This window comes from Rhipicephalus sanguineus, chromosome 4, assembly GCF_013339695.2.
Source record: "Rhipicephalus sanguineus isolate Rsan-2018 chromosome 4, BIME_Rsan_1.4, whole genome shotgun sequence".
Classification (NCBI taxonomy): Eukaryota; Metazoa; Arthropoda; class Arachnida; order Ixodida; family Ixodidae; genus Rhipicephalus; species Rhipicephalus sanguineus.
In genome coordinates, this window is record NC_051179.1 from 22,818,188 (window position 1) to 22,836,404 (window position 18,217).

At 49.0% G+C, this 18,217-nt stretch overlaps 1 protein-coding gene across 1 annotated transcript in view; it reads right to left on the minus strand.

Annotated features, from left to right (window-relative positions):
* The window catches only part of LOC119389598 (GAS2-like protein 1), a 244,995-nt gene extending 227,407 nt beyond the window's left edge, over positions 1–17,588 (minus strand). The window contains 1 exon segment of the mRNA XM_049414488.1: positions 16,686–17,588. Within this exon segment, the coding sequence (XP_049270445.1) occupies positions 16,686–17,279 (594 nt within the window). The 5' untranslated portion in view covers positions 17,280–17,588.
* Between the last annotated feature and the right edge of the window lie 629 nt (positions 17,589–18,217).

The following is an 18,217-nucleotide window of genomic DNA, read 5'->3' on the forward strand; positions in this document are numbered from 1 at the left end:
GTGCGCTATGCGTTACACAAATTGCAACCCGTTGTGAGCGATCTGATTGCAAAATGGCTACATCTTATCGCTTTTACGTGTACCTGGCACATGTCGTATTGAGGTACACCTGTTTCGTAGCGTTGACAGGATGAATAATTATAATCATCTAGGCAGAATGAATCATTGATTATCGTGTCAAGCAGTAATGACGGATTATCTGGCGTGCTTCTTACCTGCACAACGTAAGTGTTCATGTCATAGCTTTTTTTTTTCTCGAGTCTCTCAAAGAAGTTTCCCTTGTTTCGTTCATATCGTAGCTCGTGACACCATTTAAAGGAATACTGGCACAATTTTGAGGCACCGCAAAAGGGGCATCGCAAAGGGCATCGAAACCAACAGTGTCGGTCAGTCGAGCGGCACATAAAAAAATTGGCCGCGTATCTGCGTGCTTCGCTGCAAATGTCGTGGAAAGACGATAGAAGTGGCGCTGTGTGCGATATGGACGCCATCTGGCAATACGTCGGGAAACATGAGTGCTGTGTTGCGTGCTGGTAGTCCCGGCGCAGCAGCAGGCGAAGACCGGCGGTGACCAACGCGACCGGCGGGGACGCCAGCCAGACCGAACACGCGGTTTGGCGCGAAGCGCTGAAGCAGAAGAAACGTCCGCACTCAACCAGTACTCTCCACACACTCTTTTATTTACACGTCGCCTGGGTAAAACAGGAATGTCACAGCGGCGCCCACAACCGGCAGCCTGAAGGCCGCCCACAACGCTGCTTTTTCATTCTTTAAATATTTTTTTCACCTTCTTGGCCTTCTCAAAACTAAAGTTTTTCAACACCAACCCATGGCATTCGTACAGTGCAATACAGAACCGAAACCGAAACACAACAATGAGCTCGTGCGAAGGGCACGGAGGAAGGCAAATTTCACCCATTTTCAGCGCAGCTTAAGAAACTAGGGTCCTTAAAATCACGTACGTATGCATTTTCTATTAAAGGAACACGCCACCTAATACTTACCTAGTGATGTTGCACCTCAGATATGCATGATATTTACTTTTTGATCGACAACGTTCACAAGTATGAACAGCCGTACCAGTTCAAGACGGCTGGCCCTTGGGCAAGTGGTTCAACTTTGGCCGAGTGGCTGAATCGAGGGACGTGCCGACAAACAGAAAGACAGACAGACCAAAATTTCTCCGTTTAAGTATCCCAAGAAAGACTATCGTCTTTAAAAAAAAGTTAAAAAAGGGTCGAACGTCTATTACTACCTGTTCCGTCGAGATTTCCGAAGCCCTCCCCTACGGCGTCCCTCATAATCGTATCGTGGTTTCGCGACGTAAAACCCCAACAATTAATTCGACGCCTTCCATGAAACGAGCGAGACGCTCGAACACCATCAGCTCCAGCAGCGAGTGATGCCTCTACAGCGGCAGATCGTGCGATGTTCTCGCGCCACCTTCGCGTGAATGGGACAACCCGGCACGATGATGGCGGAAGGCGTGACCCATTGTTCCGGAGGAGGCGCCATTGTTTTGCCGCCGCCGCTCGGCCACGTGCAGGCAGGCAGGCAGCTTCTAGGCGCACACCACACGCCGGCCTTTTGTCTCAGTACGCGCACTTTGTCACTGTCCTCTTGGCTCAAAGAGAGGGCGGGGGAAGCGATTACTGCACTTGTCGCAGCGCAAGGGTTACTTAGGTCTTTAGTGAGGCGAGGAAAAGGGTCGCTTTCTTCGTTTAAAACGAAGCTTTCTCGCAGCCATGTTGTCTCGACCTCGACTGCTATTGTACATGCGGGGGCACGTGCCCACACCATTTTTCAGCAGGCCACCATCGCAACATTGAAAAACGTGTATAACAAGAAACCCTGTGTCATTAAGAATACGTCTTGTGGGGCTAGTTGGTAAAAAACATTGCTCTAAATTGAGGGGCACGAATTAGACGAACACGACACGAGAGGGACAGGACGAGTGTCACTACCAACCGTTCTATCAGGTCGTCAAGCGTTCGCCTATAGACTATTTTACGGACGGGTTTCGGAGCTTGCAGCACACGTACATTAACGTAGCAAAAGATAACTCTCACTCGCCATCGAAATGAGGCTATTTACCACTTGCAAACGAGGCATCGACTGCGTTATTTGTAGACGTTTCATACGTCGACCAGCTGCGGCAGCAACAACACCGTTGTCGCTTTACTACCCAGAAAGCTCCAACCCAGACGATGAGTTAAGCCTGCTGGATGGAGCAAGTGCATACAGGCTGAAAAGCCTGTACACTGACCACAGCATCTCGACATTGTATATAGGAGAGAGAGAGAGAGCAAGTGTAAGATGAAGAGAAGAAAAGAATGAGAAACAAATAAAACGAAAAGAAGAAAATGGAAAGGAGCCGATCATATAAAGCACGACCGCGCCGGTCACGAATTCTGAATCACGACCGGATAAATCAAGACGGACGACGCCAAAGCGGCGGCGTAGCAGTCGGCCCTTCGCTTCGTTTTCTTTTTTTTATCTGCAGTATACTTCCCACTGCATGGTTACAGCTGTGTACAACACTTCTTCCAATCGTGCCTCCTTCCATTGTTGTTGTTGCTGCATTATGCACGCATGCGCGAACGTGTGTCGGCTTGGCGGCCAGTTAGTTCACGCCGCTATGCAAGGACGAAAAGGGATGATGCCGCCGCCACATTACTATTTCGGACACGCCGCCGATGCAAAAATGGCGATCCACATCACAGCTCATCTCTCTATACGGCTATACACTCATCGTGGCTCGTCCTCCCCAGTAATAGCGCTAGGTTGAGAGCTGCTTACAAAGGCAGAAACTACTTTGCTCGTTCTTGAATTTCTATCTTTTTTTTTCTTTCGGGTAGCAGACAGTCCATCTTCGGCGAGAACGAGGCTAAAGGCTACACGAATCGAGACCAGATCAATGGGTCGGCCTCTGTTACACCACTGACCTCCCCAATGGACTGAACGGACGCGTCCATTCGTTTTGCCTTGTCGTGAAGTTCCATCTATAGCCATCCGTATGGGTAGATGCGTCTATTGCTTCTCTCATGCTGCAAGTAGCGTCTATTGACTATTTTACGAATGGGTTTCACTGCCGCCATATTGGGCTGTTAACCTTGCCATTTTGTATCATAAACCAAACGAACAGTGCTACGGTAGACGTATACACATGAAAACGGTTGGGTTGGTGCACTCGACATTTCATGACCTTATCAATTCACGTCGCGATATACAAAATTAGAAAACATTCGTCTAACAGCACAAGGTGGCGGCGCCCATATGTCTTACGTAAAATCGTATAGACTAGAATTTTCATCGCTTGTATGGGGTAGCCATCTTTGGTCGCGGTCTATAGGTCCGACAGAATGACCACGATAGCGCCCAGAATGGCCTTATCGCGCGATTGCCGCGGCAGTTTTCGCTCGCCGTCAGCTGCGACGTATGTAGACACGCATGTATCTGCGCTAGCCCCGTCGACAGGCGATCACGGGTGTCAATATTAGCTATACATGCTTGCTCGAAACGCGAGTGTGAGAGTAATAGAATCTGGTCTACAGAGTCGGACGAATTAGTCGTGTCGTTGAATATCGCTATATAAGAAGTGCCCGTTTTCTTTCGAGATGGCACCATATTAGATAAAAGTACCATATTCGTCTCTGTACGGGAGTCACTCACCTATAAAATAAAGCTGTCTCTCGGTGACATGATTACACAAAGCGGCGCACGTCGTCTTTTGCAGTTACTACTACACACTACTGATGGCTCCTTAGTTTAGTGCGCTCTTTGTGGACAAAACGGCGTCACAGCTATTTATAAACGTCGTATTCCCAGCACACTTAGACAGGGCCATGCTATTTCTGGTAGTCCCAAGCGTCCCTTTAAATGTAAATAAGTACGTCAATAACTACAATACTAATGCTTTCACTGCTATCATTGTCGCCATTTCTTTGGTCAAAAGGAAGAAAGGAGTCGCTATTCGTAACTGTCTCACATCCCTATGGGTGCCTAAATTAAGAGTGACTCAAAGCAGCAGTACGCGCAATCACTTATATTAGACGCTGCAGCGAAGCCAGCTATCTGTGTTGCACGCGGGTGTTATTTTTCGCCGTCCATCAGCCTCAAGCAGCCGTAGAGAGGCGCAAAGCGTGCCGTGTCGTCTGCTGTACGTATAGAGACCCGTAAAAGTGACAGACGACAACGTCGTGCAGACGACGACGCCCGATCAGCGCTAGCAGACGACCCCACCTTGACCTCCCCCTCGCTTTCACCGGTGTCAGGAGCCTCTCCTCGGCTTGGAGCACGCGCCGCGGCGAAGTATATAAAGAAACTGGGATAAAGAAGACGACAGGCGAGGCGTAGCGAATGCTTAATTCCTCGCGTGACGCCATCGCCAAGCCGCCGCCGCCATCATCGCAATATTTTCCGGGCCGCGCTCTCCCAGAGCAGCGGTACTTGTGCTACTGCCGTGACAGACGCGATGTGTATAAGAACAGGTGCGCGTCCGGCTGTACACGAAGTGTGTGTGCTTGCTGGCCGTTGGCGGGGGACGGCGTCTTCGGTTTCGGTTTTAGCGTAACGCGCGTCGAACTCTCGACGTCGTGAGCGCTACATTCGCGGTGTGACGATGCCGCGGACGGGGCGAGAAATAAAGCTGCCCCAAGCGACGGCTGCTGCTGCTGCCGCCTGTCGCTTGGAGAACGCCGTCCCGTCTGCATATGTAGCAGCTGTATGTAGTATTTGCCTGAATGCAAAAGATATTTTTTTTTTGCTTGCAGACGATGTTCAACGAGAGCGACGGAATGGCCGCCATGTTGGTATGTGGACACGGACCAGGGAGGATTTAAAAGTCCTCCTTGACACGGATGTATTGTGCGGCTATATGTGCCTAAAGAAGGAAAGCTCACAGGGTCCCTTACGCATTCGCCTAACACGACTCCAAGGCGAAAGCCATCTTCTATAAGCCGATGTATATAACATATAATTGTTGGGGTTTTACGCCCCAAAACCACGATATGATTATGAGGGACGCCTAGGGCTCCGGAAATTTTTACCATCTGATGTTCTTTAACGTGCACTGACATCGCACAGTACACGGGCCTCTAGCTCTCAGTCGATGTATTGATTTTTTCCCGCCCCCCTCCGAAACCTTTCTGCACCTGAAAGCGTGGTTTGGAACTGCCTCAAGAATCGGAGGCATTGCAAGCTTTCTACCCCACACCTGCATGGTTTTGCACAGCCTCCGTGATTCGCTCACCTTTGACCAAGCGACAATGGCATGCGATGGCGTCATCATGTGACGTAGTGCTATGATGACGTCATAACGAGGTCACGAAATTCCGATATGTGACGTCATGATGATATCATATGGTGACGTCATCACGTGATGATTTTTTGCAGCACTTGCGTTGACGCCGCCAACGGTCACTTTACGCGTCTATCTAAGGCTTTGGCCTTAGAAGAAAGAAACAAAGAACCAGGTTGTCACAAAATAACGCGGCCGACGATAACAACCATAGGCGAGGCATGCACAGGGTTCGACTTCAGGGGGTGGGGGGAAAGTTCGTCGCGGCGCGCACCCTCCTTTGTAAGTCAATGTATGGGGCAGACTCTGCGCCCCCCTGTTCTTAGTTGACTAGGGGCACGCCTATGATGACAACGATGGAAAGCAATTGCATGTGACAAGGGAATGCCAAGGGACGCCATGACTGCACGTCGAAAAACAAGGATATATTATGCGGCTGTTTGCGGCAAACTTTCAAAAAGTGTAGTCGAACGCCAACTCTTCTGATGCTGAAATAACGGATCACGAAGGCGCGTCTGAGAAGAGAATGTGATTTTGACGTGGCTGATGCAATCGCCCTTTGGAGGACTCATGAGCAGCGTGGTGTTTTATTTCCAACATTTCACAGCTGCCAGATACTTTTTTTTGTCGCCTTACTTAGTGTAAAGCACTTCCGACATGGTGATTTGTTTATTCTGTGAGGTATAAATTAATAAATAAATAAGAGAGAAAGTAAAATAAAGAATACGTAGCTAAACCTCAGATGGCATTTAATCTACGCAATTATTTAAATTCTGGGTTTTTGCAAGCGAAAACGTCGACATGATCAAGAGGCACGCCATGGTGGCGGACTACGCATTAATTTCGACCACCTGGATTTCTTTAAAGCACACCTTAATATATGTACCTTGGTATCTTTCTGCATTTGGCCGCCATAGAAATGCGGCTGCAATGACCGGGAATCGAACCCACGTCCTCAAGCCTTCATCGGCTCGACACTGCACCTGCTAAGATATCACGGCGTGTTAAGACTTCCAACTTGCTAGGTTGTGTATCTGATCCTTTGAGAACAAAATGTAGTCGACAGTCCCCAGGGAGCATTAAGTGCACCAGAGATTACTACGTCGAATTCTGTGACGTCATGCGAGCTGGTGTACGAGTTTCCGGGTGCACACTAATTTCATTGCCAATTCATCACCTATATTAGTCTGTTGTTTTTCCTCGTCGTTTCTGGCCACCTTAAGCATTCTATCACAGTCAAAGCGGGCCATTGTACCGTCACGGAATATTTATTTACTGATACAGCTTAAATTATTCTTATTTTTTTAAGCGTCCGTTAACTTCCTGCACGTCCTCCTACGTAATCTTCTGTCTATTTTTTCATTGTATGCTAGTGTGCCTTTCGTTCTCGTTCCCCAAAAACACACAGTGCGCAGCAAATGCGTCCAACACTCATTCCCCCCCGCCTCCCCCCCCCTCTCTCTCTCTATTTGCGCCTCGATTTGAATGCAGGAGTGCACCGCAAACCCACACAAACACACACACACACACATATATTCATCGCGAATTCGGAGCATCAGCCAAAGGGTCATGACCGCGGTCACTGCCCCATACGCACTAACAGCTGCAAAATACCAAGGACAACGAAATAACCAAGCGCAACAGATTGCCAAGGGAGGGAGGTGTAGCCTGCGGCACGGTAGTCGTCATCACGGTGTCTTTGAGCCCGGAGACAGGAAGGAAGCAATTGCGAATACAGAGAGAGTGAGTGAGAGAGAAGGAAGGCACCGCCAGCAATTCGCTGTCTCTCACTCAGTTGGAAGAGGGAAAGGTAAAGGACGGCAAAGTGCGAAGGAAGAGTATATCGATCCAAGCTTGCAGGCTCGATGACCGCTCCGCGGCCAAAGCGAGTCCAAGCCACAGTCGCGCCACTGGGATCCTCGCCCGGCCACGCCTTTAGCGGTGAGCGCGATTGTTCGTGCTTGTGCATGCAGTAATAGAATCATCTGGGACGTGCAACTAGAGCAGAAGTGAAGACCTTTCTTTTTTCCTCTCTCTCGTGGGAGCCGCCATTTTGAAATCACAGCACCACCTATCATCCGGTTGCCCTATTTGTGTGTAACATCTGAACAAATTTAAACTACACAAGGAATAAGTTGCGCATAAACGATTTTGCTCTGACACCGTGGAATGCACCTCTTACGTGGTAGGAAGTTCTAGTTTTTCATTCAATCCAATCAATCAATTCACCACTTACAGAATACAGTGTAATGTACATTGATCCTACATGCACAGGGTAAGTGGGCAGGGTTCGCAAATGACAAAATGCCGTAACTCGTCCGAGGCATTAAACCCCACAAGGAGCATTAATGTACACATTTAACAAAAATAGTAACAAAGACACAGATACAATTTCTTATAACAATGAACAAAAAATCGTCAGAAGAACATTCATACTCTGCAACCTGCCTGCAAGACTCCCAGTTTACAACAATAGTGCATTATTACCTTTTTTTTTTCAAAGACACAAAGCAAGGAGTATGTACAAATACCCAGACTTACGAAACACCAAACCATACAATTACTATTCACTTAATGAAATTGTGACAAATTTTCATACACATCAATTTTTAGCGACGACCTGAGCGATACCTCCTAGAAAAAAAAATACTTCTGAAGTATTAGTAGATATGTGTGCATTTTCTTTTTAAGAAAATACACACGATGGTTAAGAAAATACACACGATCTTTCTGCGATCTCTGTCGAGCTTCCTTCGAGAACGAATTCGCAATCCGCACACGCCATGAGAATAGCGCGGAACTGCGCTCGTCATAGAGGTAGCATTCCTCCTCGGCGTACAAATCGTCCACGCGAAGTGTCCGATAAAGAAATCTGTTGCACTCATTGATTGATTGATTGATTGATTGATTGATTGATTGATTGATTGATTGATTGATCATTATTGGAAGTGCGGAGAACCACCGCGGCGGTCATTTCATAATTAATTTTTCGCTCTGAAGTGACTGTTATATGTAGATTTTTTTTTCTCCTGTCAAGTCAACTCTGTTGAACTTTATCAGCTCCGGCCAATTCATTACTAGCACATCTATGATCTACGCCAATAATACTTTGACTTGGGCGTGTTGATACATACTTTGGAGGAATGCAGCGCGATTTTGACGAAGACAGGAGCACAGATAAACACAGACGAGCGCCGTCCGTGTTTATCTGCGTCTCCTGCTTCGTCAAAACTCGCGCTGCATTCGTCTAAAGTATTATCTACGCCTCCGCAACTGATTGTAATCTCTCGTGCTATCTGCCTTCGAAACTTTGCTACAACCTCGGCTTTTCCTGTATCATGCGATTTTCCTTGCCTATCCTCTCGCAATACTCCGATTTGGAGTGTGTGAACTTAGCTAACGATCAATCAAATAAATAAATAAATAAATAAATAAATAAATAAATAAATAAATAAATAAATAAATAATAGAAGCCTTGTTAGGTTTCTCGCGATTGAGCCGAAGACAGTGACGGCTCGCATGAGTCGAGCAGCATGCACGGCGCTATTGTTCGCAAACATGCTACAGCTGGCGCCAGTGATCTACTGCGTATATAGAGAAGCAAACGAATAAGTAGAAAGCAAAAATAAACGGGGGACCGGAAGAGATAGCAAAGCGGGCTCTTCCATGACGTAGCACGAGGGTTGCCCCGTTGACATTGCTCGCATTTTTACAGAGGCGACAGCGGGAAACAAACATTCCGGAGAGCGCAGCACGATGGGACAGCAGGTGCCGCGTATGCGAAGGCCGATGCTATGTTATAGTAGAGAGAGACAGCTGAGGTTGACACGCAGGCGACTCGTCCAGCCCACGGGCGCGACAGCGACCTGTTGATCACAAAGCGCTCGGCGACGGGCCAAGAGTGGAGAGCCGGAGTGCGCACGCCGGGCCGCTCAGCGGGGGAGCATATAGAAGGCACAGGGTGAGACGACGACGTCATGCGGCGCGTACACGGATATACGCGTTATTGCATTCACGCGGCGAGGTATAAAAAGATAAACACTTCGTACTGCCGTGTGTACTGCGTATATTCCTTCGTAGTCTTACGCTTGCATTGCTTTCGTCATTTTATAATGCGAAACATCTTACAGGAAACAAGCCGTAGATTGAGAAGCTGGTTTCCTGTCAGTTTCTGGGTCGGCATTAAAATAACAAAAAAATAGGGGGGGGGGGCAAAAGAATAAACATTTCCCGATAAATACGAAACAATGTTTAGTGTTGTATAACTAGGACATATACGCGCATACAGGTAGTACGGGTTCGAACTCAGGACCAGGATGACTTTTTTTTTTGCAGCTAAAAATAAAGCTTTTCCTTCGGAGAAAATCCGAAGGCTTTTCCTTCTGAGAAATCCATTAACTGGCAACGAGTGGCTGACGATTATCCTTTTGAGAGGACACATAAACTCGCCTTATTCTCGACGTTGAAACTTGCTTACTAACTATAACTGCGCTCTTCAGCGAACGTTATCCGTTGCACGCAGGCACTTGTAAATATTCAATGTTCGTATGTAATCACGCAGAATACATTCAACCGTTTAAAGCGGCGCCAGAGGAAGAAATAAGGTGTTTCACGTATTGCCTATTAATTCGCATTCTGTGCGTAACGCACAAGCATACATACGCGGTTTTGAATGTCCACCCGGTTCCTATTTCGTAAATCGGAGCTCTTTTCCAATCGAATAAACCTCTACACTAGACATGGCATGCGTCGCGGGGTCCGAAGCGACCGGGAATGACAGGGAACTTTTTCTCCAGAGAAGACTCCCGACATTTCTCCAGCGAAACAGTATAAAGGTTGTAGTTTCACTGTTTGGTAGTTTCAGTTAAACTGCAAACCCCTCTCCTCCCCTCCAAGAAAGATATAAAACTCTCAAACACACACGGTTTCAATGACACCCCCCCCCCCCCCCCCCCGGCTTTTCCGCACGACCTCGCATTTCAAAGCCCGCAGGCGTTCTTGGTTGGCGAGCGGGGCAGCAAATTTTGAACTAGAACAAGAAAACAAGTTGTGCCACTCTCCAAGGCGCAACATGGTTTTCACTATAGAAATACTCACACACACACACGCACAAAGAAACAACGCGTGCGAGCCAACGAAAGCGCGGTGGTTAGCCAGGAAATGCGCGTGGGAGGCGCAAATGCGTGCGTCAACTGTGCAATCGGGAGGGCAGCAGCGCAATGCCAAGCAGCAGCGCCGACGACCGAAGGAAACACGTGGGTGCGGCAGGCTCCGAGTGGACTTGCCCGTGAAACCGGAACGCAAGACTGGGCCGCCTCATAAACGAAGGCACTCCGTCTTCGCGGGCACCGCACTATATCACGCGGCATACCTCCACGGGGCAGCATGCAGTCCATATATAGGGCTGGGGGCACAACCCTCCAGCTTGCCCTAGACCCCCCCCCCCCCCCTGCCAGCTCACTTCTCGAACCCTTATCGAACATCACTATACACACTTCGATCGCATCGCGGGGCGATTCATTTTGTTTCGCAGCACGAAAACGGATACGCGGGATGTTCGCGGCGAAGTAAAACGTTGCAATACGTGAGAGAGAAGCAGGGGCGTCGAACTTTGAATTCAGGCGAGACATGACTTCTGGGATTTAAAGGGCCCCTAAACCCCTCTGAATTCAAAGACGAGAGCTGTGGTTTCTTTCTCGACTTCACTACCAACACGCTCTATCTAACTCCTCCTCGCGACTTACTTTCCTCGTAAAACACGTGGACAATGTCAGCGCTAAGCGTTGAGCCTGTCAAGATATCGCGATTTCCGGCTGTTATCTCCGCTTGCGCAGTCGAAAAACGCACAAAACGAAGTGAAATCAGTTGATCGCGCACGATAGTCGTGCGAGACAGCCCAGAAGGGGGCGCGCGACTGCATGGCAAAGCATGGTAGGAGAGAATTACCAACTCATATCCCTCGTATATGAACCAATCGAGAGCTTGCACCCTCGTCGCGTCGCATGAACAAGACGGGAAACGCCGGGAGAGTATGATGCGCCCGTTCTTTCTATTTTCAAAAGTTGTTTATGGACCCTTAAAAAGGGCGGGCCAGCTTGCTCTATTTTGAGAGTTGGCTAGCTGTGAGGCATTTCGATCAGCCCACCACCTTATAAGCGGCATGCTCCAGGGTCACGTACAACACCGATCGAAATTATACGTGCACAACCGAAAAGGGCAGTGGCCTTGCCCTGTTTTTCTAACGTCGCCGCGCCTACCATACTGATAACCCCAGCGGGGCAGTCCATTCTCTATGTGCTTCAGCCGCTGTGCATCGAATTAGAATTCCGCAGAAGTACATTTACAGCATTAAAGGAAGGCTTGGGAAATTTCAAAAAAAAAAAAAAAAAGCAAAGGCCGGGGTGACGGACACACCGAGTACAGATGCCTATCAATGAGAAAAAGAGACCAGTTCTTCGCGAGCATTCGCGTTTTTAAGACTGTGTCGTTAATCAGCACCGGAATACTAATTACGAGAAGTGCAACGTCTCCGACTTGAAACCCGTCTCTACGTTCAATCTTCTCGTAAAAAAAAAAAAAAGCATGACTCATAGATAAGCACTGATGCAATAAAGAAGAAAAAAAAGAGCTCATCCCCGCGTGTCAGTATGTTTGCACTATATACAGCTGTTTTTTTTTTAATTATTTCATTTTATTTCAGTTTTAAACCTATACGCTTGTCTGAGCTTTCAGGTCATGTAGCAGGGCCGTAAAAACGGATCTCCGCTTATACCTTGAGATGGATTATGCAGAACACGCAAGTGTGCGGGCATAGCTCTCTCTCTCTCTCTAAAAAAAGAAAGAAAAAGAAGCGACGCGCCGACGCGTCACAGCAAACCCGACGCATAAGAGCCGATCTCTCTCGACTTTCTACTCGTATAATTATTTCGTCTCTTTGCCTTTAGGGGACACTAAAGAAAACAACGATTTTTCTCATATTTGTAAGTTACTATTTCACAATACCAAAAGCACCACGCTTGCCGCGAGAAGACGTTTGGTTAGCGAGAAAACACGCGAAAAGTAAAATGCGGGTGGCGACGCCACCTTGGAATTCCCGCACCAAATGCCGCGACGTCACAGATTTTGATGGCGTCTACTACGTCCTACCAGAGTGTGGTCCTACATAGCTCCTAATCGGTAAATATGAAGTACATCGTCCTCTGTGGATGCCATGGACTCAATATACCAAGTTTCATGAAGTTCCGTTAAGTGAATGTCACCAAAATACGAAAAATACGCTTTGAAATCCGCGACGTCACGCGCGAAGATTTCGGAGCGAAGTTTAAAAACGAAACTATGACTTCGATTTTTATCCCTCTATTAATAAACATATCCTAGTGATATCAACAATATTAGAGTTCTCAGACTACAATTTATCAATCTAAATTGGTACGTTGTTTCGCTTTCGTGTCTCTTTAATACAAGGGTCTCAAACACGCAGCCCGTGGAGCTTTCGCTAGCGGCCCGGCCTGCACGCGTTAAAACATAACTGTGGAGCAAAAACTGTACTTCAATATCGGCGTCCAGATTTCCAGATGTCTTTCATTCTCGAGATCAGCATCGAGATGTTCCTCGAAACCCTACATCCAATCCCCTTCAGACATGTCCCATATATGAGATATGGGAAAGGCCTGCGAAATGGCAACGCTAGCTGACATTTTGTTCAAACAACAACCCCGCCCCCCGTCCTCGCTCCAACACCTTCTTCCCCATCCCGATACATCAGAAGAATAAATTTCGCGACTGCGGTCCGCTAGCTGAGGTGAACTCGAGACCCCTGCTTTAATATATCTTTCCGTTTCTTTCACTTTTTCTTGCGTCTAGGCTTCTCGCTAAGCAATGCGCATTGCAGAAGCGGCGAAAGCCAACATCCCGTCCGTTTTTCTGGCGGGCACGCCGACTGCAGCGCCGCCCTGGGGGGGAATGGGGGGAGGGCAAGGTCGTCCCGCCGAGACACGCAAAGCGCGAAGACAGATACTGTCACAACCGGTTGCCGTCTTTCGTCATCATCGGCGGCCACGCGAAAAAGACGTGCTTTCGCGAGCGAAGGCAGCCGCGGATATCAGGAGAAAGAAAGAACCTTGCATATAGAACATCCTAGTCGGCAAAAGCGCGGCGTGACGAAATCGAGTGCCACTAATCTGAGATGCGGATCAAGGCTCGTAGCGCACATTGCAAGGACAAACTAGAACGTATATGGGAGTACGCACAGATTATACCGCAGGCCAGGTGGTCGCGAAAACTGAAGGAAAAGAACATGCACGTCGTAAAGTGCTTGTCGCGTGATGTACCAATTCCCATACGGCTTTCAACGAAAACATTTTGTAAAAGATATGTCGCAAGCAATTGTAGTAGACAGGGGAGGGGGTTAAAAACACCCTTTCCCCTAATTTTTCTAAATTTTGCATGTGTATATATACACGCGCGAATATACATAAAGGATGGGCGACCCCCCCCCCCCCCCCCCAAAAAAAAAAAAAAATCTGGCTTCACCTCCGTCCCAAGCCCTTCTTTTGTTTTTATCTCCCTCTTCGTTTCGCTTTGTTGCCTCTCCTGTTCACCATTTTCTTTTCTTTTTTTTTATGTTGCAAACGAGAGACAGCGCTGGTTGAGCCCGTGGTAAAACATATGACACTACGATGGCAAGACAACAGAAGGCAACCGCAATACAGATATAGAACGGCTCGCGCGTCGCCTTCCCGCGTTGGATAATCCTAAACCTGGTGCGACAGATATATTATTTTTTTTTAATTTACGAATAATGTTATACTGTGCCAAATACATGAACATCAATAAACAAACATATACCTACGATAGACGTTATATATAATTCGCCCGGAAATACGCGCACACAGCAGCCGTAAACATCGATATTCCATTACGAGCGTGAGCCTTTTTTGCGCGTTTAAAGCTCGATGGGCAACAAGTGCTCGATTTCTACACCCGCGAGCTACCATCGTAACGTGCAAACCTCACATACAAATCATCCCGGTATAGCTTACGTTCGTTCTCGTAATTTTCTCGAAAAGTGGGCAGACACCAATAGATAAGCAAAGATGTGACAGCAAGCCTTGTAGGTAAATGACGTGTATGTTTTCGCACTACTCTTGTTACTCTCACTAAAGCCCCTTTCATTCTCACTTCCTTCCTTTCGCGCGGAAAACGCCACATAGCTGTCAGCCGACTTCAACGAGAACTTTGTATCTCGCGCAGTAAGTCGCTCATCCGTGCGTTGACGATAAACGTGCGACGCCGTCATCCATAAAGCGTAGCTCTCATGAAGAACCTTCTAGATCTTATCAACATCTTTCTCTTATCAGCGAAGTGTGCGCACTTCGTGTTGCCATGGAAACGCGCAGGCCTGAATTTTCAGCAGAAACGTTAACGTTGTTATATACACAACCAGCATAAAATGAAACACTGACAGGACTCATCACAGCGCCTTTTACGCGTAATCAAAGGTTAAACGAATAATCTTGTCGGAACACGGTGCAATACAACGAGTACTACGGTTTCTCTATCCTGAATTGAGCAACCTGATTATGGCGCACAACGCATCCGAGTAATTTCGGATTTGCTCCCATTAGAGTCGTTCTTCACGCGGATTGTACTATACGTCTCCGAGAAGGCAGCGATGGCACGAGCGACAAGATGCAGAACATGCTGCAGGTGGTTGCCGGCTTATTGGAACGATGGAAAGTGCTGCAGGAAGAGAGAGATGAGCTCGAAAAAAAAGCATTTAAAACTATTTCTTTTCGGCTCGTTTCGATGCGCGAACCATCATTCTCAAGACGGACGCGATCGACCTTTCCAGCTTCAAGCGCTCGGCGACTCAGAAATTATATATACAAGGCTCACTAAATACCAGTTCTGAACACTGGTCGTCTTCTCTCGATCTGCGTTACTGGGGCAAACGGTAACAGTTTTACCACTTCGCGCGGTCGGAATGATTAAATGTGCAAGCGTCAGGGAGACCCCAAGACGCGCTGTCTACGGATGATGAACGCGTCACGCATGCAATCGTCAGGGGCGTCACAAGGCAGGCTGGCGTCTCCGTAGGATCAACTTAAGGATCGCGTCCTTCCTTCTCAACAAAGCCTTTCTTTTTTTTTTTAACACGAAAGTGTTTTATGCCGGGGTCCACCAAGTACATCCGTCACGGATATGACGTTGATAAAATGGACGCCAACGGGTGAGAAAGAAAAAAACCAAGAAAAATATACCCCGCTGGGAATCGAACCCACGACGTTGCGGCCGCGACGGCAAGCGCCCAACGCGCTACCGAGTAAGCTAACTCGGGAGATGCTAGACACGGCGCGAACGCGCCTTATATCTTTCACACATTCTCTTTCGCGGCGGGCGGAGCGGGGCAGTGCCGCCGTCTGTGAGGTGTGAAAAGAAGTAATGATCCACGATCGACACTTACTAGCGCTTCCTCCGAGATTGCACGCGATATCGGAGGTAATGGTTAAAGCGTCTCGATACCAGAGAGGTAGACTGGCCGCGCTGGCGTCGCCGAGGCACGCTTGACACAGTTACGTTCTTTGCCGTTGGCTTCGTGTTAGCGTGCGTCGGCTCATCGGAGTAGTTCAGCGTCCACGTACACCAACGGGATTTCTCCGCGGCCGACTGCTTCAATTGCGAGAGCACCGACTAACAAAACTGCTGCAATATGCGTTGCAGAAAGGACGCGATTTCGACGGGCGAATGTCGTGCCTTGGTGGAGCGAGAGCCGCGCCTGCGAGACAGAGGCCAGCGGGACGCACGTGTTTGCGGCTCAGGCTACGAACCTCTACCTCCCGTGTTGCTGAAGCGCAGTGTGTGTTATGTATGCATGAGCACAGGCGTCGGCTACCCATTAGTAGAAAGCGCACACCGTGCCGTTTCTCTCCTTAATTGGCGACGCTTTGAAGAAGCGCATACCGGGTACCAGTGTTGATTATGAGATTGTTGACATCATCCATAGGCGGGATTCACGATTCGCTGTGTCCAAATATCACATCGTCAGCTACCAGAACGGTTTAATAATGATCATGGGCGTTAGTCGTCGCGATAGAGACATGCTGTCAACATGGGTGCATCCACGTCAAACGGTGCTATAGCTGCCAAACACGAATAGACATTGTACAAGCTCTCATACATCACTACACAATAAGCATTACTTCTGTGAAGACACGTTTAACTTTCGTGTTATACCGATTCCTATGACGGAGGGATCAGCCATGTTTTTTTTTCAAATGTAAACCACCCCACGGGACTTTTCGAGAACAGAAGAAATCAAGGTCTACAATACGGTCACACATGCAGTCACCGGACCAATCGAAAGTGCAGCATCGCCCACACTCACCCTTTCGTGAAGCGATCGCAAGTCGTTGGTGATGATCTGCGGCCTCGGCGGCGGCGGCTCATCGTCAGAGTCGCACTCGTGCTCGAGTTCGGCGTCGATCTCCTGCTCGAACTGCACGAGCAGCGGCGCCAGCATGCCGAGACGAGCTCCCCTTCGAGCAACCTCGAGAAGGCACAGTATGAAGCTGCGTTCGTTCTTGCGCATCACAAGGTCCTCGGTCTCGAACAGCAGGCACTCCTTGATGTCGAGCGCGCGACAGAACGCGATGAAGTTGGAGACGTTATCGCGAGCCTGGAAGGTACCGCGCTGGACGTCGGCGCGGTACACGACGTCTCGATCGGGCAGCTTGAGCGCGGCCAGCCGGCCCTCGCGTCTAGCGGCCTCGAGAACCTTGTTCGCGTGACGGCACAACGTGACGCCGTCGTCTAGAGACTCGAAGAACGTCTCGGGCGTCAGCTTGAGGCCGTACAACGTGTTCATCCACTCGGCCAAGTCTTCCTTCATGGCCCACAGGTACTCCTCGCTCGACTTGAACGGCCGCAACGGCCTGATCTCGAGCCGCACGGCTCCGAGCTCGTAAGCCGCCGAACACATGACGACTTCGAAGTTGGTGGCCGGCTGGCCGCCTCTGTTTAAAACAAACTTCGACCAACACTCACTGCACGTAAGAAGAAGCACGCCCGCACGTCACCACACCACTTCACACCACGGTAAGTCGCCCCCGAGGGCGCCTCTTGGGAAGTCTTCGCGCCGGTGGTCGCGTCGACGTCGAGGCGAAAGCTGCCGTGTTGTGTAGTACGCGCGCCGACACGCCGCTAGAGCACCGCCCCGTCCATCTCACTCGTAGCGCGGCCGCACCGCTTTTCACTCTCGACGCTCGACAAGCAGTCCACACCAACACAGGAGCACGCCAAACGGTTCTCCTGCGGCACTGGGTCACGTGGCCGGCGAGCGAGGGACGAGCGACTCGCGACGCTGGCGGCATCTGTCGGCAGTCACGGGAGACGGGGCGCTGTGGCTTTTTCTTCCTCCACCGGCGATGCGGGACTACCGAGGAAAGGATCAGGATATTGTGACGAGCACCATATACATAAAGAAAGCGCGAATATTTCACAGGTAAAAAGACAGATCCGGGAGAAGAGCCGCGTATGTCTTTTGTACCGCGAAAAGTTCACGCTTTCTTATGTATGTGTTACCTGAATTCAGGGTTTAACGCCCCAAAACCACGATATGGTCATGAGGGACGCCATATAGTCGAGGGCTCCGGAAATTTCGACCACCTGGGTTCCTTTAACGCGCACCTAAATCTAAATACACGGACCTCAGGCATTTTCGTCTCCATAGAAAATGCGGCCGCCGCGGCCGACACTCCATCACCGGACCTTCGGGTCAGCAGTCGAGCACCATAACCACTAGACCACCTTGGCGGGTAATTTAATTGAATTCAATTTTATTTCAGGCATTGCCTGAGGAGACAGAGGCTAAAGGCTTTAATCGCCTGACGTTGGCCTCTGCCCCCCTAAGTTCGCAAC